Here is a 27398-nt window from a genome sequence, read left to right on the forward strand (position 1 = left end):
TCCATCATGGAGTCGCTTTGGAGGCTGAAGCGGTTCGATGCCTTCCCCAAGACGCTGGAAGATTTTCGGGTGAAGACCTGTGGCGGCGCTTTCGGTGAGGGACCGCCGGCTGCCCGAGGACTACAGGACTCAAGAGGGCTGCCGTTGGGAGGGAGACAAGAGGGGTGCCTCTTGGAGAGACGCTTGCTAGTTTAAAGCAGTCCTAAGTTGAGGCATAGTGTTTGTTGCACATGCAGACAGATAGGACCCGCGTAATGTTTCATGTGTGAACTGAAAAGAGTTTGGCGCATTTGTTATCGTTTGGTCTTGGGGATTGTTTGTGAAGTTGGACCTTTCGCAGCTTGGTGATCGGGAGCGAAATTGTGATATTGAAAAGTATCGAGGCTGAACTTAATGTGGTTTTTCTTCTGTGCGTTATGTTCTCATACCTAACGTTTTCTCAGTGCCCGCAAACTGCATCAATTCCTAAGGCACTATCTGTTGTTATATGTGCGTTGAATGTGTATGTGAGGACATCGTTTAAAGAAAATCCAGCCTAGGCAGTTAAGTGTTTCCATTTTTTAAAAAAAGGCAAAATCATATTTTAAGAATGCACAGAATAGTCAGGATTGTGAAATGATTGCTTAGTACAGCTTTGGTACCACTTGCTGCTAAGGAGCCGAAATATATTTTTGTAGCAATCTAATGAACTGTTGACTCTCTTGAGAAAAAAAAATCAGACTCAGTAAACCATCTTATTCACTGTACTTTCTCCAGTCTAAAACCATATGGTAGATTAGATTTGTTTTTAACTTCGATCTTTCAGCCTTTGCCAGATGTCCTGTGTCATTGAATGCTCAGTAAAAATCCAAGAAAATAAGTCTTCTATTGAGGAATGGTAAAAGGAGTCAAATTATCTTATAATGGCTTTCTTTATCATTGCTTATTTTAAAGTTCAGTAATCTATATGCTTTTAAAGTAACATAAAGATGAGACAAAGAATCAGAATTGATCTTGCACAGATAATGAATGGATGCTTTTTAGTGATTTCATTGCTTGTTTAAAATTTAAATGTTCTGAAATATAACATCTCAAAACTATTTTAAATCTTTTAAAATATATATGAAGCAATACATAATCTCTTTTAGGAGTATTTTTTTAAATTTTTTTTCTATATAGTACTTGCCATAATTTGTTTTTCACTTGTATTGATCCAAGCTTTTTATGTATTTGTCAGATAGGTATGTGTTTCTGAATCTTTTGCTGCCCAGGATTCAGAATCACTCCTTTAAATGTGTGCTTATAGATAGATAACAATAATAGAAATTTTAATTAAAGCAGCTTCCTGGAATCTGAAAAAATGAAATATATGCATTGCTTTTTAAGCATCCCTTTGAAAATGCAAGTTGATTGCTGCTGCTGTTCAGCTGTCCTTTGGGACCTCTTTGAGGCTCAAAATACATTCACCAGACTGGAGATCAAAAGTCAACAAGACAAAGGAAGACTTTAAAGAAAGCTTGCATCCTTCTTGGAAGAAAATAAATATCAGTCTTCCATGGAGAATGAACATTTGCATGCAAAAGTTATAATATTTTACAAATAATCATATAAAAAGTATACTATTGTATAGCTTTTAAAAATTATGGCGAGAATAATGGCTGGTTGTTTAGTATATGAATATTTAACAGTTTATTATTGAAGAGAAATGAATATTACCTAATATTTTATTTTTTCACTTTTTTAAAGGTCTTAAAAACTAAGAAGGGACTTTTCCCCTGATTTTTTTATTTTGCTGGTATAGTAAAAGCATTGCACCATATTGCATCTGAATAACACAAACATGTTTGTTTTACCAAATGGTCCTGCATTAGGAAGTTTCATCAGGCATTTACTTTTCCACATGCAGCTGGCATGCAATATATATTTTTCACATGTTTTTGTATACGTTTCTATGAATATAATATTTGTATATAAAAAGTTTCATACAAGGAATTATTTTTCAAGCATACAGCAAAAGTCAATCAGGTTATATGGTACTGCAGTTCAAGACTAGTTAAATTATTTCTTGGATTGGTTCATCATTCCAAAATTTAATATTGATTCAAAATTTTGTTAGAAAGCTTTCTTTCAGAGGTGTGTGGGTGGGTGGGGGAGGTGGTCTGCTAATTTGTTGTGCCTAAAACAGCTGTTACGTTGTCGTAAACCAGTCCTTATTCCAGCTACATTTTTATGGACTAGAATTCAGGGGTGTCAAACTGGCAGCCTATGGGCTGGATGTGTCACATACAGGCCACACCCACCCCAGCTCCACGAATGGGAAAAATGTCGTGAAATGTCAAGTGATGGCAATGTGACTCGGTGAGTTTGATACCCGTGGACAAATGGATACCTTTGTATTTTAAATAAAAAGATGGTGTTGAATCCTTTTCTCTCAACAAGGAGTTCCATAGAGGCTGATTGGTTTCCTGAAAAATCTTCAAATTTTTATGCATTCTTATAGTGCTGGGCATTTTAACTGGAGGCACTAGGTCTGTGATGGCTCTGCCGCGTATGCATGCGCCTCCCGCCAGCCAGCTGGTCTTTAGGTCTCTGCCGCACATGTGTGTGGGTGGGGGGCATGCACGGGGGGCGGGGGCATGTGCGGGGGATGCTCGCATTGCATTTGGGGGTTCACGTGCATGATTTAGGCACTCGGTTGCAAAAAGGTTAACCATCACTCCACTAGGTGATCTGCAAAGGGCCTAGCCCTAGGCAATTCATCCAGGTATTCCCTGCATGATTTCTTCAGTAAGCCAAACATGATTTTAGTGTTATTTTCTTAAAAGATATATGCATTTTCATTTCCTGTCAGGGAAGCCATAGTGACGGCCCCATATGTTTATAGCACATATAGAAATATACAAAAATTCTTAGGGAGATGATGATGATGATTTGCAACCCAAAATCTCTGAGAGTGAATTAGGCAGCCATTTAAATTTTCTTGAATAAATAAAAAAATCGATCAACCTTGTATGCTGCTCAACTCTCAATGATCACAACAAAGAAGTTACAATAAAATCAGTAACATATAAATGGCTGTTGTTTGGTGATAGATCAAATGCTTTGCGATGCAGAGCACTTCAGGCTCAGTTCCTGCTATTTCTGTAGAATGGGAAAGGTATGTTTGAAATTATAGAACAACTGTCTGTCGGTATAGATAGATCATTGATCTGTCCAGTTAAATACTTTACAGCTTCTACGCTCAAATGTTAATACAGTGATAAATGTATGAGTTTTAAGATATGACAACATGTAACTTTCCTGTCTTCATATACAGTGACTGTAATCAGTGGACTCATCATGTTCTTCCTGTTCTTCTCAGAGCTCCAGTACTATCTTACAAAGGAGGTAAATGAGTCTGTTTCTTTCTTCTTGTCCTAGGATACACATTTCTGAATATAAACATTTGATTTTCTCACATGTTCTTTAGAAGCAGATACTATATTAGATATGACCAAATGGATTCAAAGTTTCTTACTTGCCCTATGAAATCTAGGCAGCTATGGGCCAGTTATTGTCTTTCAGGCTAATTTATTTTACAAGATGCCTCAAAAGATAAAAGGTAGATCAAATGCACCATTCTGAAAGTGGAATAAAAGAGTAAAATTTGCTTTTATAGTCCATTTTGAGGGCTTATACAAGCAGAAAGTATATATTTAATGATATATTTTAAAATATAGGTGTATATGTTGAAATCTGTCTATTTGTATTATACATTTGATTAAAATTAATGTAGTTGAAGTCATTAATTGCTATTCTCCCATTGCATTTTTTGTTGCCTCTTTTGCCCTCATCTAATCAAAGGAAATATTACTTCAGGTTCCTATCTTCTACCTTAATATGACTGTTGTGCCTCAGGAGGATTTTCCTTTTCTTTATAACAGGTGTCTTGAAAGATAAAAATTGTGTGTCTCCTTCTCACTACACTGTAGTATGTTCCAGCTGAATTCCTTACCTTATTGCCCTCCAGATATATTGGGCTACAGCTCTGAGGAGTCCAGAATATTGGCTCTGCTGACTGGTCTTTATGGGACCAGTCCAAAATCAATTTCTTTGCTTTAGATTTCCAAAATCCACAACTAGTCCTCTTTAGTTCTTTGAATATAGGATGCTTAAAAGCAAGCTTGTTTTCAAACCATTTAAGCAAATTAAAAAAAATTCCTGATGAATTTTTGAATTGAATTTATTTATTCATTTATTCAGTTGTAATATGAAAGAAAATACCAGAAATCTCTTTTGGGTCTCACCTTTATTAAATTCTCATGGAGTCTGGTTTAAAATTATCCCAAATAAGGTGGGAGGCCATAAAGTTGGGATTGTAGGATTGTCCTCACTAAATAAATCAGTCATGTGATATCATGCTAAGCAATGACAATCTTGGTCTCAGTTGCCAATATGTGAGCCAGTTACTCCTTGAACACTTTGCAAGGTAGTAAAAACTGTTTTAAAAACAATAATAAAATATAACATAAAATGGTAGCATTAAAACTCCTGGAAAAACAATCATATTTTAAATCTGCTTCTAAACTGAAATAAAAAAGGAACTTGCTTTAAATCTGGTAGTAATTTGTTCACTAATATGAGCCTTGTCATCAAGAAATCTGAATTGGTGCCTGATGTCAAACATATCCCATTGTGTCCCATTGATTTAAGAGGGCAGTAAAAATGTATGGGAAAAAGTGATCCTGTAAGTAGCTTGGATCTAAGCTATAAATGACTTTTTGCTTGTTTATTTTCTTTATCTTTAGATTCACCCAGAATTATATGTTGATAAATCAAGGGGAGATAAGCTACGGATAAATATAGACATTGCTTTTCCACATATGCCATGTGCTTGTGAGTAAAGGGTATTGAATTTTGCTTTTTAGTTAATTGAAATGATGGAAAATGGACACTCCTTGGCTTCACATAGTATTTTATAATATTGTAATTAATCTTCTTAGGAACATGTGTTTGGAACCTCTGCAAAATAAAGTAAGATTTTACCTAAAATTAAAAGTAAAATCTTAAAAGTGAGATTTTACTTAAAAGCCAGTACAGTCCTAGGCTGCACTAACAGAGGGATAAAACCAAGATCACACAAAGTGTTAGTACTACTTTATAATGCCTTGTTATTACACCACACTTGCATCCAGTTTAGGTCGCCATGATTAAAAAGATTGAGACTCTAAAAAGTGCAGAGAAGAACAACAAAGATGACTAGGAGACTGGAGACTAAAACATGAGGAACATTTGCAGGAATTGGGTATGTCTAGTTTAACAAAAAGAAGGAGTAGGGGTAACATAATAGCAGTGTTCCAATTTCTCAGGGCCTGCCACAAAGAAGAAGGAGTCAATTTATTTTCCTGAAACACCTGAGGGCAGCAGAACAAGAAGCAATGGATGGAAACTAATCAAGAAGAGAACCAACCTAAAACTAATAAGAAATTTCCTAACAATTAGAACAATTAATCAGTAGAATAATTTGTCTCCAGAAATTGTGGGTGCTCCAAATCTGGAAGTTTTTAAGAAGAGATTGGATAGCCATTTTTTTGAAATGATATAGGGCAGTGATGGCTAACCTTTTTGCCATCGCGTGCCAAAAGTGGGGGGAGTGCGTGTGTGTGTGTGTGTGTGCACACGTGTGCCCACACCCATAATTATATGTGCCCTGCCCCCACGCATGTGTGCACAACCCCCCTGCGCTCCCCCGCTTTTGGCACGTGATGGCACAGTGGGCCAGGCTCTCCCCAGGCTCCAGAGCCTCTATAGGGGCTTGGGGAGAGCAAAAACAGGCCTTCCCCACCCTCCCAGGCCCTCCGGAGGCAGGAAACAACCTGTTTCCCTACTTCTGGTGGGCCCAGAAGGCCCGAAAATCAGCTGGCTGGCACGCACATGTGTGCCAGAGCTGAGCTTGCGTGCCCACCATAGGTTCGCCATAACGGGTATAGGGTTTCCTGCTTGAGCGAGAGGTTGGTTTAGAAGACCTCCAAGGTCCCTTCCAACTCTGTTATTCTGTTAAGATGGATGCTGATTACAAGGTAGTAGTATTGAAGTGGTAAAAGGAAGTACTACTTTTAAGGGTTCAGACATAAACAACCGTGAGATATAAGTAAATGTTATTTAACTTGTGGCTTGATTTTCAGTAACTCATGTATTAGTATTGATTCAGAATTCTTCCCTTAGATCTTAGCCAGTATGATTATGGATCTACATAGATTTTTGATTATCCAGTCTTCTAATTGCTATAGTTTTCAAGAAAACTTCAGTGTTCTCATTAATGGTCCAATAGATATGTTGTGTACTATAATTGGCTCACAAATCGGTTTGGAACAGTCTGTGTTTGTTACTTACAGATTTGAGCATTGATGCAATGGATGTGGCTGGAGAGCAACAATTAGATGTTGAACATAATCTCTTCAAACAACGCTTGGATAAAGATGGCAAGCATGTGACTCCAGAAGCAGAAAGACATGGTAGAATAGATATACTGTTCCAGTGTGGGAGCAGTATTACAGATGAGATGGTAACACTGGGTTTAGTTTCATGACATCTGATTTTCAGGGTATAAAAGTGACAGACTGGCATAAGTTTCTATTGTGGCCAGATATTTGGTATAACTAATAGAGATGGACCAGTATTAAGAGCCATGGTGGCACAGTGATTAGAATGCAGTGCTGCAGGCTAATTCTGCTGACTGCCGATTCTCAGCAGTCCGGCAGTTCAATTCTCACCGGCTCAAGGTTGACTCAGCCTTCCATCCTTCCGAGGTTGGTAAATGAGGACCCAGATTGTTGGGGGCAATATGCTGACTTTGTAGACCGCTTAGAGATGGCTGTAAAGCACTGTGAAGCGGTATATAAGTCTAAGTGCTATTGCTATTAGTGATGTTTGAGTATGCACTACACCAGGGGTGTCAACCTCAATTTCATTGAGGGCCGTGTCAGGATTGTGTTTGACAGGACGGGTGGGTGTGCACGCGGCCCTCCCAAGCTCTGTTTTCACTGGCAGAGGGTTGCAGGAGGCTATAGCAGCCAAAAACAGCTCGGGAGCCCATTTTTACTCGCAGAAGCACTGCGGGCCGGTCCTTTGCTGTTTCCAGGTGGCCCCGCAGGCCAAATCTGAATATCCCACTGGCTGGATCCAGCCGCCAGGCCTTGAGTTTGACACCCCTGATCTACACTGATATGCTTAGTCATACATTACTTTTACAGTTTTTATGTCTTTATTTCAGAATTAGGAAAAGAAGAGGAACTTTTCTTTGATCCAAATTCATTAGATCCTGAACGCTGTGAAAGCTGTTATGGAGCAGAATATGAGGATATCAAGTATGTTTTACTTTTCTTACTATGATTTGGAAGCAAAAAAATGGTTTGGGGAGGGAGCTGCATAGCTACATCGTTTTCTGAACTTGCTAAGAAGAATTAAGTTTGTGGTTGTTTGTAGTTTTGTTGATATTCTTGCATGTTTTCTTGCCTAAAACATACGGGTTTACCAGGCTTTTCATTGTTAATAGAGGATAGGAAATGGATTTCAGTCAACTATTTTTCCAGTAATAGCAGACAGATTGAATCTAGTTGAAATTGAAATTAGTGGAAGTTTCAGCCACTTAATTTGGGTTTGGATTGAATCACTGGTTTCACTCCAGGGTAAACCCTTATAAAGTCTCTAGGCAAATAGGCAGATAGGATTGCAAACTGTGCAATAAGAGTTTTGCCTGAAACAAAGCTGCTGGGTGGAAGTCTTTTATTGCATTATTTTCTTAGATTATTTCTTAGGAAGATTAGATTCTTAGATTATTTTCTTAGGAAGATTACTTGCAGGTATTTGTAGTACCTACAAGTTGTTAATTGCAACAGTAACTTACTATGCATGTGCTGTCTCCCAAATATAGTCCAATATCTCCTGTCCCTATAAGTTAGCAGATGTGAAGTCTGCTGTGTACCTGGGAGCATGAAATATTTCTGTTTAATTCCTCATCTGGAGATCCCCTTTTGAGACCTTCTGACAAGCAAAGTCAATAGAGAAGCCAGATTCACTTAACAACCATTACTAACTTAACAACTGCAGTGATTCACTTGACAACTGTGGCAAGAAAGGTCATAAAATGGGGCAGAGTTCCCTTAACAAATGTCTTGCTTAACAACAGAAATTTTGGGCTCAATTGTGGTCGTAAATTGAGGACTAACCTGTACTATTGTGATGTCTGTCTTAACTTTTTCTGTCTCTCCCAGTTTTCATACACTTTGGAAATGCCATGGCAGACATCTAGCAGTCTATCTAACATTACTTTCAGTTCATACAGGACTCTGGGAAAAAAACACCTGACAATCATAATTTTCAGGCTTTGTAATGTATGTGATAGCAGCAAACTATAGTAAACTTTTTCCCCTATTTCTAATGAATGTGTTATGCATGTTGTTTTCTGGCAGATGCTGCAATACTTGTGATGATGTGAGGGAAGCATACAGGCGTCGAGGGTGGGCCTTCAAGAATCCAGATACTATAGAGCAATGCAAGAGAGAAGGTTTTAGCGAGAAAATGCAGGAGCAAAAAAATGAGGGATGCAAAGTATATGGATTTTTAGAGGTCAATAAAGTAAGCATGGCAATTTTTTATCATCGTTCTGCATTGGCATTTCACTCAGTATAAAAGGTTAATCATGCTAAGTAGAAGTTTAGTATAAATAGTCCTCAACTTCTACTGTGTTTCCCCAAAAATAAGACCTTGTCTTATATTTTTTTGAACCCTAAAATAAGTCCTTGGCCTTATTGCTGTGCGCTCAAGAGCCCGATTGGGCTTATTATCAGGAGATGTCTTATTTTGGGGGAAACAGGGTAGCAGTTCATTTAGTGTCCATTCAAAGTTATAACAGCATTTTAAAAAGTGACTTATGACCATTTTTCACACTTACAACAGTTGTAGCATACCCATGATCACATGATCAAAATTCAGATGCTTAGCAGCTGGTCATATTTATGACTGTTGCTGTGTCCCAGGGTCATGTGATAACCTGTTGTCACCTTCTGATAAGCAAAGTCAAGTCAGATTCATTTAACAACCAAGTGTGACTTGGACAGAACACCACATATCTTTAACCATTCAAACTTTCACTATGAAATAATTGTTTAATGCAATTAAACAATTCAATAGAATGGATTGTTTCTGAGTATGTGCTCTTCAGTAAGAATGGCATTGAGTTTAAACATAGTTAGGCATATGTTTGAGGCAGTGCCTATTTTCAGTGTGCAGTTCAGTAAACAATTTGCATTTAAAATGAGGATGGGTATCTTACATAAGGGCTATATATGGCTGATATATTGAACATTTTTTGTCAAGTTGAATTTAACTTACAAATGAAAACACAAAGGATTTATATATGACACTATTTAAAATATTAGAAGCATCTGTTCAGATTCCATTTCAGGCAAAGGCATGTGCTCCTTTTAAATATTCAAATAAGAGGGATTTTCTTAATTTAAAAAGACACACTTTTCAAAGCTGCTGCTGTTTGGTGTAGAGAACTATATAATTGAATGAAATCTGAATTTCTCTTACAGGTAGCTGGCAATTTTCACTTTGCACCAGGAAAAAGCTTTCAACAGTCCCATGTTCATGGTAAAGTAACACATGCATTGAATATATTACAAACGTCCCTGCCTCCTTCCTTAAATTTTAGAATACATTAACTGATTGATGGTGCTTATATAATATCAGTCCAGTTACTGCACAGTAGTTGTCATTAACTCTAGCAGTATAACTAATATATCATTCCTGGAGTGTAGAAGAACTAGCAAGAGGAAAGATTTCAAAAGTACTGTTTTCATGAGAAGAAAAAGGGGGTAATATCCAAGGTTCTGTGTGTGTGTGTGTGTGTGTGTGTGTGTGTGTGTGTGTGTGTGTACACACACAAACAATATAAACACAAATAGTTTCTTATCATAATTTCCTTCTGTACTGGAAATGCTATAAGTACAATTTTAAAGGCATTCAGATGATATGATTATCTGTTTCCTTTGCAGGACTGATTTAATAAAATATGTTTTCAACATATAAAAATAAAATATCAACATACATGACATTCAGTACACTTTAGATCAAATAAATGTTGGATATTTGAGACTGAACAATTCATATGTAATTTAAAGCAACAAACATTAGGTTTGTTGCTTTAAATGATGCCCAGCAATTTTATTGCAGCTGTGGCACTGTACTGTAGTGCTATTTCCTTTTCTTATGTGGCACTTGAGACTTTCTACATGAAACTGATTGGAAACTATTGGTTGGATTGTGAGCTAAAACTGAGTAAATAAGCTTACCCTCTTCAAGAGGAAGAAGGACCTTGGCTTCTGCCCAAAGCTTGCAAATTTACTTGAACAAACTGTGTATAATAATTTCATGAAAGTTGAGTCGAATTCTGTGTTGCCTACTCTCCATTATAGTTTTTCATTTTTGTGTGGAAAGTCTCTTTGGCAGTTCTTTATTCATTTTTCTGATGTTTGACATACAATTGCCTGCAAAAGGTATAAGATCTTGGTCAAAAGTATTTAGTTCTTTCTTTGTATTCTAAGTATTTATTTTCTAAAAAGAATTAAGTCAAAATGCCCTGAGTAGGATAGCACCTCTGTAAATTTATCATTTATTATCTATTACATGCAGTCCTAACTGAATTAGGTAATGTTCAAACATTTGGAAATATGCATGCATGCTGTTGAAATTAAAATCTTGGTGATTTATTTTATTTGCTAATTCTGTACTGTTATAATAAAGGGGACTAATTTCTCCTGTTAAGGCTTGGTAATACTTAAGGATTTGATCAAACTGAGGATGATATTAGATATAGCATTTTTGGTTCAAGGATTTGGGAATGGGCGTTATATGGCTATGATGTTCCATTAAAATATTGAGGTTGTTTTGATGACAATTTTGTTCTTAAAAAAACAATTTTCCTGAACATTTAGAGGGTGTACTACTACTTATCCTTTCTAATCCATTGAATCACACAAATTTCCTTATACAAGCTATATATGTGTGAAGTAGTAAGGCCCCCTTCAAACTTTCTGTAGAATATATATAAAGAGCAGAGATAACACCATTGCAAAGTTAGCAAACATAGTTTTGAAGAAGACAGGATTTATAACAAACAATGATTTAAGGTAAACTTTGTAGAAGCATCAATGTTAATCAGTTATCAACTCTTCACGCTGCATTATGTTCCAAGAGGAATACATTGGAATTTTTATAAAGCTTATATATCAGAAGTAATTGACGTCTATCATTCAATAGAATTGTCAGATTTGTCCCATAAACCTAACTCTCAATATCAAATCAAATCTTTAAAAATGAAACAAGTATTTACATTTTTATGTTGGTATGATTGGTTTGGTAGGGTCTGGCTGTTATGCTTTGTAGGTTTTGTGTTTTTATAGTGCATTTAAAATTGAAATTGGGCTGATTTGTTTGTGCATGTTTTAGTACCTTGCTGATGTTCAGTGTCAGAGTGCAAGTTTAGATGCAGGTTCTATCAGTTTGTTTATTGAAACACAACAGTGCTTTTCTTCCTTTTTTTTTTTTTTGCTGTTGTAGTGTAATAATATTTAAATAAATAATAAAGTTATTTATTTAAAAGCAAGTGGTCTGGTGATTAAATAGTCCAATAGTGATGATGATGATGATGCTAATTTGTACTCTTGGTGGTGGTAGTTATTGTACAGCAACAATCTATTGCTTATTATGCTTTTCTTTTGCTGTGGAAGAGAAAGAGAGAATTTTTTTGCATGTCCCATCTCTCGTAAGAAGCAAGGGCCTGGTAATGATTACTTCACCCTTCCAGACCCCTAAGCATCAGCAAGATATTACTGTACTTGGCTGACCACAGAAAATCACATTAGAGCATTTTCTTCTTTCTTTTTGCTGTGGGAAAGAGAAAAGTTGTTTGTACTTTGTCATGAGTTGACAACAGGCCTCTTAGTACAAGTAATGCCCATCAATTGCATTATTTTACTTTTTTGTGCCTTAAACCCTCAGAACATTTTAAGCTTTAAAATGATTGACAGTTTAGTGCTGGATGATGATTCATCCTCAAGTTAGATGGCATGCTACTGAGGAAGAACCGGAGTTATTTTTGCCATTTTGTGTTTGTGATACAATTACATTAAAGCCCTTGGGATAGTTAGTTGCTGATGCTGCCATGCAGGAAAAGAATATCTGAAGCAGCAAAGAAAAAATTACAGTGGGAAACATGGAAGGTAAGAAGCATGGCCATGGGAAAGCTCAACATGGTGAAAGATGAAACTAACTAATTACACCCTGACATTTCAGTGATAAGTGAATCAAATGGACTGAAATTGGACACTTTCAATCAGATGGTTTTATTTATTTATTTATTAAATTAAATGCTGCCCATTCTGCTATCCAAACGGCTATGGGAAATTTACAATATACTACGATTATACTATTTAGTGTTCAGAACACAAATAAAGAAATAATGGCCTTTTTCAAGTCAGGAAAAATATAGCAAAGATCATCCTTGAGTACAATGCAGCCAGTATCTAAATAATATCAATTAAATTTTGCAGACAACCCTTTAATACAACAGTTAGGCAGCCACTGATGCAGGAGGGGCTGACAGGTTTCATAGTCAAATTCAATCTGAAATTGACTGAAAATGCAAGCAAGATGTGTTGTGCTTAGACCCAGGAATTTCAATGTTGGAAATAGTAGCTAGCCAAATATTCTCAGGAACAGAAGTGAAGCAGGAGAACCACTTTTCAGTGTGTTCTACTTTAATTATTTCTTCATTACATCATATTGATACAAGGAAATGGAAGATCTCAGTTTTAACAGCAAGATGTAGCTAGAAGCTTTGCAACAGATCCTCGTGTGCAAGTTCTAAGTCAAGATAAACCAGAAGAATAAAGTCAAAATAATTTCCAAAATATGATCTGGAGCATATACCCACTGTTTTCAAGGAGAACATCGGGAATCACTTTGAACTCCTGAATCTCATTGACAGGGAACCAGAAGAACTCCGAAATAAAATCAAAGAAACTTCCAATCTCAAACTGATATGCTGAAGAAGATGAAAGATGGAAGGAATGTACTGAAATTCTGAACAGCAACGATGTCAATATTCTAAATACCTATTTACAACAACAACAACTTGATAGCACAATAAAAAAATTTGTATGAAACCTAGCCAACTTGAAATGTTCCAGTGGAGCAGGGGTTGCCACAGAGAGGAAGGAGTCAACTGTCAAGCTATTCTCCAAAGCACCTGAGGGCAAGACAAGAAGCAAGGCATGGAAACTAATCAAGGAGAGAAACGACCGAAAACTAAGAAGAAATTTCCTAACAGTTAAACAATTAATCTGTGGAACATCTTGCCTCCTGAAGTTGTGAATGCTCCAACACTGGAAGTTTTAAAGAAGAGATTGGACAACCATTTGAAATGGTATAGGGCAGGGGTGGGCAACTGTGGCCCTTTTACAACCTGTGGACTTCAATTCCCAGAATTCTTGAGCCAGCTTGGCTGTCTCAGGAATTCTGGGAGTTGAAGTCCACAGGTTGTAAAAGGGCCACAGTTGCCCACCTGGTATAGGGTTTCCTGCCTAAGCAGAGGGTTGGACTAGAAGACCTCCAAGGTCCCTTCCAATTGTTATTCTAGCATTCTGAATGGGGTTGTATTGCCCAGTCATGAAATAGAATGTTTCTTGTTTTATGCACATTCTATTTTATAGATCATTGAAACCAGTTTCACACACATTTTAAAAATATGTGTTTCAAATACCTTATACTTTACACAGAGCAAAGTACTATTTTTCAACTAAACACGGGTAGAAATTCCTACTATAAATGATAGAGATCTATCATGGTCTCTGCATATATGCACAGTATTTACATTTGCTACTGCATAATATGAGAAACAATAATTTTGAAAATAAACATTATGATTTTCCAAATGTGGGTTCAGTTAGATATTACCTTTGCATTTCATCTTCCTGCTTAGTTGAATACATTCTATATTGCCTTGATCAAATCCTTAAGAGTTTATGTTACAGTAATGTTTCATGAGTTTAGTTGCTAAGAGGAATGTTTAAACAATTTATATCTAAATATTCCTTTATATTTCTTTAAGACCCTTGACATTAAAGAGTAATTTTTATATATTTGGTAGATCTTGCTGAAATAAAGTGTCTCTGAAATCAGTATTTTACAGAATAATTTACAGAATAATTACAACTAAATTGGGATAAATTTATAGAAGCTTTTTTTTCTTTTTAATTTATCCCGAATGAGTTTAGACATCAATATAGGCATAGTTTTAACACTAAAACGATTGTGAAATTGTGGAGAAGAAGACAGTTTAGGGTCATAATGGAAAATTTTAAAAGATTTATGTATGCATTTTCTATTGAGGAGCTATTTATTTAATTTAGTTATTTAAATTAAATTATTTAAGTTATTTAAGCTATTTCAACTTAAGAGTGTATCATGTATCAGTTACTTGGAAATGCTGATTCTAAAAAATTCAACTTTTAGATTTTTTTAAAAAATACATAATTGTGTTATACAAAAAAGGCTTGCTCCAGTAACTTTATGTGTTGTCTGTCTTTTTGCAGTTCATGATCTTCAGAGTTATGGACTTGACAATGTAAGTTCCCTAAGGGAGCTTGTATCTGAGCTTTCTATTTATATTGGAAGGGAGAAGAGATCTATCAGCTATGTACATGTAGATAATTTGTCATATATTACTGTGGCATCTGTAGAGAATAACAACATCATAATTGTAGGAAGAATAAAATTATTCTATTTAAAATTATTGTAGAGTTCATTATGCAATGCGTTCATGCTTTTAAAAAAATCCCTCTCCCCTTTTGCTAGAATTGTTGTCCTCTTTGATAGAGGACGTAGCTCAAACAAACAACCTATCTCTTTCTTACGGCTGCTGTTCCCAGGAGGGAGTACAGATGTATAATTGCCCAGGGAGAGCTGCACTGCTTCTGCCCTCTGGTAATGTACACACAGAAAGGAAAAATAAGAGTACAATATGTCCTGGCATAAACTGGCACAGGTGCTAAATACTTGTTGTTCCAATCCACAAAGATGGAAGCCTGTAAAATGCATGGGTGTGCCTAGGCACGGGCTGGGAACTAATGAATAACAAGAGTCATATTTCATCCATGATATGAAATGGTACCTGTGTTGTGAATGGCCCCCAGCCTGTTCCATCTGTGCTATTTCTGCAACTCCTTGACATTTTGGGACTTTGTTTCTTTGCTTGTTTCAGATAAACATAACACATATTATCAGGCATCTTTCATTTGGGAAGGATTATCCAGGTCTTGTGAACCCACTTGATGGAACCATTGTCACAGCTCATCAAGGTATTAGTTTGAAGCAGCCTTTCAATCTAAACTGGTAAATAAAGGTGACAATCAGCATAACATTTGTTTACCGTTTGTTGGGTGCTTAAGTAAAATAGATTTGACTAAACTAAACTAATAATTTTAATTATAAAAAGGAGCTTGGTAACTTTTCAGCAGAACCATAGAAATGCAACTTTCCCTCTCTTTTTTACTTCAGACTAAGAAGTATATGCCCAATGGCACCATATCCTCTCTTCTTTCTCCATGTTTTCATTAGCAATGTGGATAGAGTTAGGCATTAATGGATATCCCCTAATTGCATGGTCGTCTTTACAGTATCATCTTTTAATTTCTTTTAGCTTCTTCAATTTGTTTGAAGGGGAGAGCAACAAAAAGAGAGAAGTTTATCAATCTTATTGGATGATTATTTTAAGGAAGAAGTCCTGGAAGAAGTCCTCCTCTCATTTTACTCTCTTCATATGTCATCTTAGTTTGATTAATTGTAGATCCAAATTGTTATAATAAAAATAATTTTATGATTGAGAGTCTGCTGAAATTCATAAAAATTCATAAAACACCATCCCTAAAATGGCTGGTGCTAATCTATTTCAAATTGTTGCTGAATCCTAAATCATTGTTTTAAGATTCTTGAAGTTTTAAAATTTCTTGAGGTTTTCTCCACAAAAGTATCAAAACTACTTTTTGATAGTTGCGTGCAATTACAAGCCACTTCCTGTTCTGAAAAACACTTTAAGATCTGTGCAAAACGACACTGTTTTGCACATCCCTAGTTTTTAATGTCCACAGTAGGTGGCAGCACCTACAAATCTTGGCTTATCTGAGGAAAACTAAGCAAGGTCATACCTGATCAATACTTGGGTGGGAGACTATAAATAATCTCAGGATTATTAACTGAGAAGTCTTAAAACATCCAGGAAGAAAGTGGCTACATAAATATTATCACATAATCATCAGGAATCTATGTTAATAATTAATTTGAGGAAAACTTGGGGGTTTTTTCCCCTCAGGCAGCAATGTAATAAGATGTATGGTGGTCTTTTTTTGATATTGAGTAGAGTTTCACAAGCTGTGTGAAGAGAATGGGAAGATAAGATCCTGGTGGATTTCATGCCCAAATCTATTAATGCCTATCAAATTACTGATTGAGTTCTACTAAAGTCAATTTTGGTTACTTTATACTTGGCACGAGCTATTCGGTTGTTTGAGTCCCTGTATGGAACAATGGGGGGGGGGGGTTTGTTCCAAATACAGTGGCCCAGAATGCATTTTCCAGTTAGAAATGGTTTGAGGAAGAAATGGGGAAAAGTCACTCTTGGTTTTCTGTGCCAATAATGTATGTGGATATCCCTGGCAGTGAGGGATTTCCTTTGCAGTGGGATGTGCAAACACTGATGGCAATTGTGGTTGTTGCGGGGAAGCAAGGAAGGAAAAGTGTTTGGTGATGGGATGGCTGACAATATAAATGCAATGAAAAATGAGGTGATGCAAACCAGCTTTGTTATGCCCTGTAAAATCACTCTGGGATTTCTTCCAATTTTATTTCAGCCTGAAGTTGGAACAACCACAGTGATTTTTTTCCCTCCAGCTGAACCACATTTAATCCAAAACAATCCACCAGAGTCATTAGACACCATACAGTATTTGTACTGGGTTCAAAAGACAGAATATTTTCTGTTTCACCCATTATGATTTTATTTTGTCTTTTAGCTTCGATGATGTTCCAGTATTTTGTAAAAGTAGTCCCCACAGTATACATGAAAGTTGATGGTGAGGTAAGAGCTGAATATTGTCTTTTCTTTAAATAGTTTTGTTTAAATTTGGTTAAATTCAACATTAGATGAACAGTCTTTTATTCAGATTCTGTTATTGTTTTCTTTTCCTTTTACATATCCCCCCAAATCTGCTGTGAGAAACGCAGGTGGAGAGGTTACAGGATGAAGGAGAGTTCAGATTTTCAGCAGAGTCCTTTCTGGGGGGCAAGTAGTCTGCTATATTTAATTGGGAGTGGTGAGATAGCATTCATAAATACAAGATAGAAAATTACAAACAATTCTAGATACTTTGTTATTAAGCCATGAATAGCAGGCATAGGATCTTCCAAAATATGAATCATAGATATTTTAGAATTTTTGAAAGGATTGCAGGTCACTGTTACTATGGTTGCAGTCTCCTTGCATACATAAAAGAGAAATGAGTGACATGTACTTCAGAATGCTTCTACCTAAAGAATATGCAAAGCCATACACAGTTAGCTGCATTTTTCTTTTCTTCAGTTTAGATGATGCCTAAACCTAATCAACTATTTTAACGTTTTTGTAGATGGTGAGGACAAATCAATTTTCAGTAACAAGGCATGAAAAAATAGCTAACGGACTAATTGGAGATCAAGGCCTACCTGGTGTGTTTGTACTATATGAGCTTTCCCCAATGATGGTGAAATTAACAGAGAAGCACAGGTGAGAGATTCTCAACATTAGCCTGAGTGTGAAGCTCATTTTCCCCCAGACAAAATTTCATTTAACGTGTCTATAGAAGCCATGTGAAATGTGTGATGCATAGAGATAGATAATAAATGTGGTTTCTGGAAGACAGTCTTTGAAATAGAATCAACAGATCCAAATTGATCTGACTATGCATCTGACTTTTGTCTGCCTATAAATGTAATCATAAATGTAATCAATGAAATGGCTTTAATAAAACAATTTTCTCACTGATTTCAATTTTTGCCTTCAGAATGTAAATATATGTTAATCTGAGGAATGTTTTTTCCAAATCCAGGTCCTTTACACATTTTCTCACAGGCGTCTGTGCTATTATTGGAGGAGTGTTTACAGGTAACTGTATTTTTGTGTTCAAAAATTTAAATAGTTTTCTATTCATTTTGAATCTGAAATTAGTTTGTAAATGTTGATCAATGCATCATACTTTCAGGTCATTTTCAAATCAGTTCTGCTACAAGATTTCAGAATTGCCATTATGAATGGAAATAAAATGATAAATAGGGAAAATTTGACAGTTGCTATTAGTAATAATATTTGTGGCTTCTACTTAATATACAGCTTTTGAAAAACTATAACTCCTGATTGATTCAACAATATTAAATTGACATGGTTAAGAATGTATTATACCATAAGAATAGAATTTGGAACGAATGCCAGCAGGGTTCTTTTTATTTTGTGGCAATATTGCAGGATTTTTTTTTTTTTCTTTTCTATATGGGTAATTAAACTGACCTTCCTTTCCCTCTTTTCAGTTGCAGGACTCATTGATTCTTTGATCTATCATTCAGCTCGAGCCATTCAGAAGAAAATTGAACTTGGAAAAACTACATAGATTAGTATCTACAAACCTTCCTAAAAGACTTGAAAAATTGAAAAATAACCCTAACATCAATGTCCAATATGAATGTGCCAAGTGAAGATAATTGGACTTTTGAGAAGAGACTGACATTCCAGCCCTGGGACAAGTCAAACAGGGATTAAATTTAAAGATCAATGTTTGTGGCTGTTAAAACATTTCTGTTTTAATATTCACATTAATCTGTTGGCATATATTTCAATTTCTATATTCCAAAAGTGTCATCCAGAATATAGACCACAAGAACTTCTATATGTCTAAACTAGTTATTTCTAATTTAATTTGTATTTAGTGATACTGTAAATTGTGTGGTTGAAATAAATTCTCAGGAAAATGTTTTACTAAAGTGATGTGATAATTTACTTTTTAAAAGCTTGTTTATGTAGTATCAAGAGTTGTTATATCCCCAAATATTCCATATGGCAGCCATTTTTCCCCTCTTCATTGGTATATAATACTTTAATTCTAACCCCAGTCTGCAATAGGTCACATGTTCTTCATCTTTGGGTATTCATTTTCTAAACTTGATTAGAATATTCACACAATACAGTGGGAAGTTATTGGTTCCTGTCACGCACTTCTTTTCCCAGTGCCTCATATATTTATTAGCAGTATCTCATTCTTCATTTCACTGTCCAGCTGATGGAAGTATCCTGTTCATTAATCATTGTGATGATTGATCAGGTAAGGCAATTATTTATGGTTGTGATAATGATGACCTATTGAATTTATGCCTACTCTAGGCCAAATATTTTGGAACCTAATGTACAAATAGTTTCCTTACTGGCTTCCACTCCATCTTGGGGATATATATTAACTGTACCACTATGGCACTTTACCCTTCATGACATTAACTTACTGTAAATGCCTATAGCCATGTAACTGAACTTTTGCTGTTTTACTGATCACATCATTAATGTGTTATCTTTTTGAGAGCAGCAGTGGTTAAAGTGCAGCACTGAGTGATATTTGGGATGGATAATCTAGCTGTGGCTAGGAAGCACATTGACATTTTGTGAAGTGTTGAGAGTCATAATGGGTTAAAGAATAATACAAACTGAGCAGGAACAGCTGGTCAGGATTTTCCAAGTTTGGGGAATTAGGTTAAATATTGTGTTTAGAGGGAGGTTCTCTGCTTAAAACCCATCAGAGCAGTTGGAGAGAAGAGCAGGGGTCAATTAAGTAGGGTTGGGTGTGAATCTGACCCTTTATTTACTTACTTATTCTCTAATAGAAGCAGCATAAAAGTACTTAGATGATAGTGTGTTTTTTGCTCAGTGCAATAGATTTATCTTGCATTTCAGTTTTACTTCACAGGGAAAATGTTTATCATGCAATACGTCTAATCATGGGAATGGTCATGCCAACAAAAATTGATCTACTATCATAGAAAACTGTGTTGTTTTTTTTATTTGATTTATATGCCGCCCTTCTGCGGAGACTCAGGGCGGCTTACAATGCGTTAAGCAATAGCCTTCATACTTTTGTATATTTTATACAAAGTCAGCTTATTGCCCCCACAAACCAGGTCCTCCTTTTACCTACCTTAGAAAGGATGGAAGGCTGAGTCAACCTTGAGCCTGGTGAGATTTGAACTTGCAGTAATTGCAGGCAACTGATGTTAATAACAGTGCTTTAGTCTGCTAATCACCAGGGCTATGAACCAAATCATTGGCTATTTGGCTTACCATTGTTTAAATAAAGTTTTAAATAAAAAAATCAAATAATGTGAATTTTCCCATTCCCCAAACTAATATTAAATTTAACGTGGTTTGTTATTGGGTCTAGAATTGAGGAAGCTAATGTAGAGTTGCCAGTTAGTGTATTACACAGTCCTAAATAATGGCTGCTGTAATATATATCTAGAATCACCCCAAACAGCAAGATGTATATATATTTAATAAACATATTAAATGCAATCATTTGAAATAATATTAAAATAATCATTTTCAAGTAATATTCAAATAATATTAAAAATCTGGATAATTTATTGAGAACTTGATTTATAAATTGTGATGGAGGGAAGGAGAAACACCAAATGAGTTATCAGAAAGCCTAATTTTCAAATTCAAAGATATATTTCACATTCAAACACCTATTCTGAAAATAATCAGAAATATGTTTCTTTTGGTGTTCCAATATACTCTTCTCTTCTGCTGTCAAAAACACAGCTAGTAAATCTGAATTGTTCTGTCTATGGTTTCATACTCGGAGAAAATCTGAAGGTAGTAACAAATAGTGTTTATAGTCTCTGTTCTAAAATACATAAATTCAGAAAAGCAGGACCATGACACTCATGTTTTTAATCTTCGGTGCATGAATCAAACAGAAATGTTTCCTCTTCTTGTGTTTTATTCTAGTTTTGCTTTTCTTTGAAACCAGAACAGAGGGAATTTTTTAAAATCTTAATGTGAAGAACTGTAAGATTGTAAGATAGGGGAGGCATCATCCCTATTCCAATCTAGTCAGCAAGCTTAGACGCGTAGTGTAAAGTATAAACTATTTATAGAACACCAATTTGCCTTCAATTGTTAGCCTTTCAATGAGTTGTAGCTCAAAAGTGCCATTGTGTACTCCAGACTTGCGAAAGGCTCCTGCAAAACGGTTGTCTTCCCAGTAGTGATGCCAATTCCCATTGCTGTCTGCACCAAAGCCAAAGGCAGAAACCTACCACATATAGAAGCAAGTGAGAAAACAATAAATGTCTGCAAAAAAATTAAATGTTACACATCTACTGAAGAGACCAGATACCTAATCCCTGTTACATGTTTTGAATTACACTTCTCCCAGGTCCCTGTCATTGCCATGCTAGATGGAAGAGATGAGCATTGAAATACAAAACATCGAAAATACTGTATTAGATTGCCCGACACACTATAGTCAACTGCATTACATAAATGCCGGAGTTGCAAATGTCGATTTTACTTTTTATTTTAGAAAGTTATATATGGGTTTTGCAAAGTGGAAAGTGAAACAGCAAGTAGTTAAAATATAACTCATGTTGAATAGTAGGTTGATTTTTTTTTTTTGTCATAGTTTTTCATTTTGGTGATTAAAATACAAAGTGTCCTATAAAGTATCAATATTGGCCACATACTGTCCGCCATTTAGTAGCTTCCCAATAAGATTTTTATTACTAACTAAATTGTAAAGAGAAATTGTTTTGGGAACAGAGCTAAAAGTGGTTAGTGAAGCAATAGGAACTCAATAGCTGTTCAGCTCATAACCCATTTACAGCAGCGATCCCCAACCTTTCTGGGTCTGCAGACAGGTGGCAAAGGTGGCTGATGGGAAAGGGAAAGGTTTTGCACAACCAGTGGGAGAATGCTTGCAGAGCATTATACATTTGTGTACTCATTCAATAGGCCACCGCTTGTGCGGCCCGGTTTACAATGGGCTGCTGTCCAGTACGGGGCCACAGCCTGTGGATTGGGAACCTCTGATTTACAGAGATAAGAGGAGTGATTATTTGGTGCACTTACCTGTGTGCAAGTATGGATGGCAAAAATCAGTGTAATCAACCCAGTGGAAGGATACTTTCCATGATGCCGTGTCCATTTGTCTTGGATATATTTCAGGAAACCAGGGTGAATTATTAGAATCTAAGAAGAAAGTTTTGTAAAATAAGATTCACCCAGATTTATCATAAATTCTTCCTCAAATTGGTCCACCTATTGTAAGAATAACTTCAGAGCAAGAAAAGTCCTTAATGTTCTCAAGGACTTAAAGTAGAATGGATGATCCCCTCTCCCTGGATGCATCAGTCCCTGACAGTATGTGCAGTTATTCCATGGCTTCAGGGCCAAGCTACCACAAAATACCACACCTGTAGCCTGGAACAAAAATAGTTCATATTCCTAAGAGATTCCTAGTTGGATCCTCCCTAGTGCAAGTTTGCTTTGACTGTTAAGAATGTGTATGGTAGCCTCCGTAATCCTTTTTCCTTCTGCCTCCCATATTTTATTATTTAATAAGGAATATTACCAGCTTGAAATATGCATTTAATATATAAAATAAATATAAAGCAATATATTTATTTATGAAGTTGGGACTCCTGTACTGATTATTTTTAATCCACAAAAAATAAAAATATAATAGTTAATAAGTGCATTATTGCTTTTTAATTTACACCTTACCTTGCTTTTGTCGGCTTTAATAAATCGTTTAACTCTTTTGTATGTTCTGTGAAAGGAATGGAAGAATCTTTACCATTCAACATTATTTAATTTTCTTTTAATCAACATTGTAGACATTATAGAAAGAGAACTATATTAGTTTATGGTAGCCCAAAATCAGGAGACCTCTGATTTTAACCATAATTTTTTTTTCTTCTTCTGATTCAGGGGTGTCAAACTCAAGGCCCGGAGGCCCGATCAGGCCCACGGGGTGCTTAGATCTGGCCCATGGGGCTGACCTGGAAACAGCGAAGAACCAGCGGTGCCTCGGCCAGCCAAAACGGAGCTTGGGAGGGATGTGTGCATGGTCCTCCCGAGTTCTGTTTTTGATAGCAGAGGGTTGCAGATGCCGTCACAGCTGAAAATGGAGCTCGGGAGCCCATTTTCGTTGGCAGAGCACTCGGGCCGCCATAGGCACCCCCCAACATAAGTGACATACTGGCCACACTCACCTTGGCCACACTCACCTTGGCCACACTCACCCTGGCCACCCCACCCTGGTCCCCCCAAGGTCAAACACAACCCAGATGTCACCCTCAATGAAATCGAGTTTGACACCCCTGTTCTGGTTGGGAGACTGAAATCCATTTATGGAAAATTGGTTTTATGGGTAATTGCTTTAATAAGTGATAATGACAAATATCAAAGGAGCCTTGGTACTACAGTGGTTTAAAGCACCCTGTTATTAACACAGCTGCCTGCAATTTACTGCTGGTTCGAATCTCTCCAAGGCTCAAGGTTGACTCAGCCTTCCATCCTTTCTAAGGTAGGTTAAATGAGGACCCAGTTTGTGGGGGCAATAAGCTGACTTTGTATAAATATACAAAAGTATGAAGGCTATTGCTTAACGCACTGTAAGCCGCCCTGAGTCTCCGGAGAAGGGCGGCATATAAATCAAATTAAAAAAAAAAAAAATCTGATGTAGTGAGAAATGTATTTGCCATCTAAGAATGGAAACATGCTTGATAGCCTGATAACAGTAGGAATGCTTGATATCATGATATTACTATGTTATTGCCTAGCCTTTTATATTGCAATTACTTAGGGAGGATACTTACTGCTGGATATCTCCTGTTGAAAAAGCACTAGCCAACCATTTGAGATCCAGAGGTTTGAAAGGGACTAGTACAAGATGTACATTAGGATGGAGATTCATCGCACTCTCTGGGTACATGAAATGATGTGTGGTTCGTGTACCAACATCTTCCTCAAAACCTGTAACTTGTGCAGTGTTCATTCTTGGAGAATATTAAAAAAAAAAACCAATCAGAATCTTCTTATTCAAGAGATCTAGGTCACACACATGGAAAAAATTGTTACTTAAACTTAGTAAGTACAGATAAAGATCAGATCCAGATAAAGTTAGTGGCTATCACCTACATCACAGGTGTCAAACTCACAGTGTCATGTTGCTGTCACATGAGTTATCGCAATGTTTTTCCCCTTCATGAAGCTGGTGTGGGCGTGATCTGCGCATGATGCATTGGGCCCATGGGCCACTAGTTTGATACCCCTGGCTTACATGATATTCAATATGGATATTCTATTTTCTCATATGGTTATCACTTTTTGCAAAAAAATTAAATAGGATAACGTATATTGTGTGTTAGAAGTACATAATATGGTCCATAAGCTACATGCAATATGCCTTTTGTAGTCTCAACAAAAGAGAGTTTAGGATTTGGGGTGGATTTTAAGAGGCAAATTTTAAACCTTAAACCTTGTATAATGTAAAGGCATTCATTTCAGTGGTGGGTTTCTACCAGTTCGCCCTGGTTCGGGTGAACCAGTAGTGGCAGTGGTGGGAGGCTCCGCTCACCCACCCAGACGTCGTCAAAAACGCTCTGTGCATGCACAGAAGCGCCGCATGCTTGTAAAGCAAGCATGCACACTACTGATAGCAAACTAGTAGCACCGGGATTTGAAGTCCACTACTGGTTCATTTCATGGCTTAAATTACCTCATGGAACCTACTTTAGGTCCAAGTGCGTATACTTTTAGAATGTAACATGCTAGGCAAAGTATAAGCACCTATCTACATAACAAGATGTATACCACTACCCTTAGAAATGGATGTAGATTGGGATCTCTATATCTGGCCCACAAAGACCCCTTTTCTTCCCTAAGACAATAGATCGGGTGTCTAACGCAGGCCGGATGCATCACTTGCAGCTACTATTTTAACAAATCAGATGTAGATGCTGGGTTCGTAGCCCTGCATATTCAAAACACCACCTTTGAATCAAATCAAACATGGCATAAATATCCCAACTCTCTACCATTTTAGGGCAGTCAAACTAGTTAATGTAATAATAAAAAGAAAGAAATAGGAAAATATCACTCCTGGGAGAGGTCTACACCAATCTGCTGTGTCTTTTGAATCTAGGTTGAGGGCTGAAGATCTCTCTCTCTCTCATTCTTTGTGTATATGCTCTGTTCTACCCACTTACCTCATCACAAACTTGTGAGAATCTATCTTCTTTCCATATTTAGAGCCCCTCAGCCTTCCCGAGTTTCCCACCACAGCACAGGTTCCACAATGAATAACATCCTGAGCTCTAGCAGTGGGGGACTGAAGGAGATCAAACAGATATTGTACCATCTGCTGAATTTGACTGCCATCTTTTGATCTTTGTAGCTTCTGATGGAATAAAATAAAGCATTAGGAGCAGGGTGGATGGACTTCTAATAATGCCTGCCCAAGAAAATGTTTTATCTTGGAGAAGAAATACAGACCCTTTGGATACCTCTGAACTACACTAGTTAATACTGATTTCAAAAGTGGGTCCTATATCTATAGGAGACTGACCATGAAAAACCATTACTATTTCTTTCACAAACATGGAAGAAGGTACAGCTGTGTAGCCTCAATGCACTGGAGCAATTTTTGGTGAAAGGATTGATGATTATGTGACTGTTTCAGATTTGCATGACATACTGAACTAAAAACCAGCCAGTCACATTCCAACCTAATGAGTTATATAAATATTACCTTTCTGAATGGTATAGTTCAAGTGCATTAAGCAACTCAGAATACTGAGTCAATTAATATGTTATGGCAGAAACAAATTCTTAATCGTTTCTCAATGCGATACTGATCTTTTCCTACTAAATGGATTTGTCCTTTCTTAATCATGATTGATTAATTTGGGGTTATTCATGAAATTGTAATGATTAATGACACAGAAATAGAGAAATATTAAATATATGGAAAGGAGCATTTCAGTAAATATGTCTAGTTAATTTCTAGTAAATATTAATTAGATAAAATCAAAATTAATTTTTAATGTAGCTCACTATACATCAAACACCAAGTATAGTCCTAAACAGAAAAAAATGTTCTGTACCTTAGATACATTATAAGACATGAGAACAGAGCTGAAGGATTAATAGAAACCAAAGGACAGCTTGAGGATTTCCAAACTGGCTGACTTGGATTATGTACATTATGGAGAGGGAAGCTGTGGCCCTCTACAAATTGCTCAGCTCTAACTCCCATATTCCTGCACATTTCATGTTATGATGATGGGATTCAGATTGTAACAACATTTAGGGAGATTGCTGACTGAATAGGCAATGAATGGTTTATCTATAGTTAGGAAGTGAGTCTATCTTTCTTCATCTATCTTGCCAAAAGATAATACAATCTAGATCTTCAAAAAGAGGAAAGGAAGAGAAGCCAGGTTTCTAAGAAGTATAGGAAAAAATCAAGCAAAAGGCAAGTTGTGTAAAATGTTTTACATATAGTATATGAAGATCACGAATGTGACTTTAATGCTTTTACTATGCCCAGTCTTAGTTAAAAGAAAAGATAAAATGCTAAAATAAGCCTCTATCATTTATTTTCCACTGAAAGACAAATCTGGACAAGTACTACACACAATCAACACTTGACTTAGTAGCGAGAATATTTTTTTTCAATTCTTTTCTCTAAATGGTTAAAGTTGTTTATCTTAGTAATATGATGCAGTACTCACCAGCCACCACTGAAGAACCTCTGGTGGGATATCAGAGTTTTCAAGAGTCAGCAGGCAGTTTACTGAGGCATCAAAGTGGTCACAAAACCAATCCCAACTGCTTAGGCCAATACATTTGTTATGGTAACACATTCCCTCTTTCATTAATGAGTCTTGCAGTAGCCATTCATCAAGACTTTTGGACAAAGGTGAAACAGAAATATATATCTTCCAGATGGAAAGTGCAAAGCACAGGGCCAGAACAATCCACAACTTCTTCTTACACATCATTGTTCACTCCATCACTTCGGTTTGAACTCCTAGTTTAGACATCTTTGACAGAAAAAAATCATCATGCTGGTTGATATAACTGCAGTTAAATCCTTTATTTGGGTATTGTTAGATTGTTTTCAAAGTAGATAGAGCCTCACTGTACTGGATGTTTTGCTGTTCAGAACTTCAAGACAAAGAAAAACCAAACTAGATTGTACCATTCTGTGAGTAGATACTTATATTGAGATGCC

At 36.4% G+C, this 27398-nt stretch overlaps 2 protein-coding genes across 3 annotated transcripts; one reads left to right on the forward strand and one right to left on the reverse strand.

The window, feature by feature from the left end:
* Window positions 1-19089, forward strand: ERGIC3 (ERGIC and golgi 3). Of its 2 annotated transcripts, none has more exons than XM_070941618.1 (13): window positions 1-94; window positions 3296-3366; window positions 4767-4854; window positions 6354-6473; window positions 7232-7325; window positions 8430-8595; window positions 9558-9615; window positions 14619-14650; window positions 15287-15383; window positions 17094-17158; window positions 17706-17842; window positions 18165-18220; window positions 18640-19089. In XM_070941618.1, exons 1-13 carry the CDS (start codon window positions 7-9, stop codon window positions 18717-18719), a joined length of 1152 nt encoding a protein of 383 aa, XP_070797719.1. In that variant the 5' UTR covers window positions 1-6; the 3' UTR covers window positions 18720-19089. The 2 variants fall into 2 exon arrangements, with proteins under 2 accessions (XP_070797719.1, XP_070797720.1); XM_070941619.1 differs by having other exon boundaries at window positions 6354-6440.
* A 1967-nt stretch (window positions 19090-21056) lies between these two features.
* On the reverse strand, window positions 21057-27165 carry LOC139314334 (CMP-N-acetylneuraminate-beta-galactosamide-alpha-2,3-sialyltransferase 2-like). Its single transcript, XM_070939927.1, has 6 exons — window positions 26896-27165; window positions 25369-25559; window positions 23977-24156; window positions 22880-22925; window positions 22226-22345; window positions 21057-21410 (listed from the first exon to the last, which is right to left on the reverse strand). Exons 1-6 carry the CDS (start codon window positions 27163-27165, stop codon window positions 21243-21245), a joined length of 975 nt encoding a protein of 324 aa, XP_070796028.1. The 3' UTR covers window positions 21057-21242.
* Between the last annotated feature and the right edge of the window lie 233 nt (window positions 27166-27398).

The sequence above is a fragment of the Pituophis catenifer genome, unplaced genomic scaffold (genome assembly GCF_029215685.1).
Source record: "Pituophis catenifer annectens isolate HBS135680 unplaced genomic scaffold, rPitCat1.0.hap2 SCAF_3, whole genome shotgun sequence".
In the NCBI taxonomy this organism is placed as follows: domain Eukaryota; kingdom Metazoa; phylum Chordata; class Lepidosauria; order Squamata; family Colubridae; genus Pituophis; species Pituophis catenifer.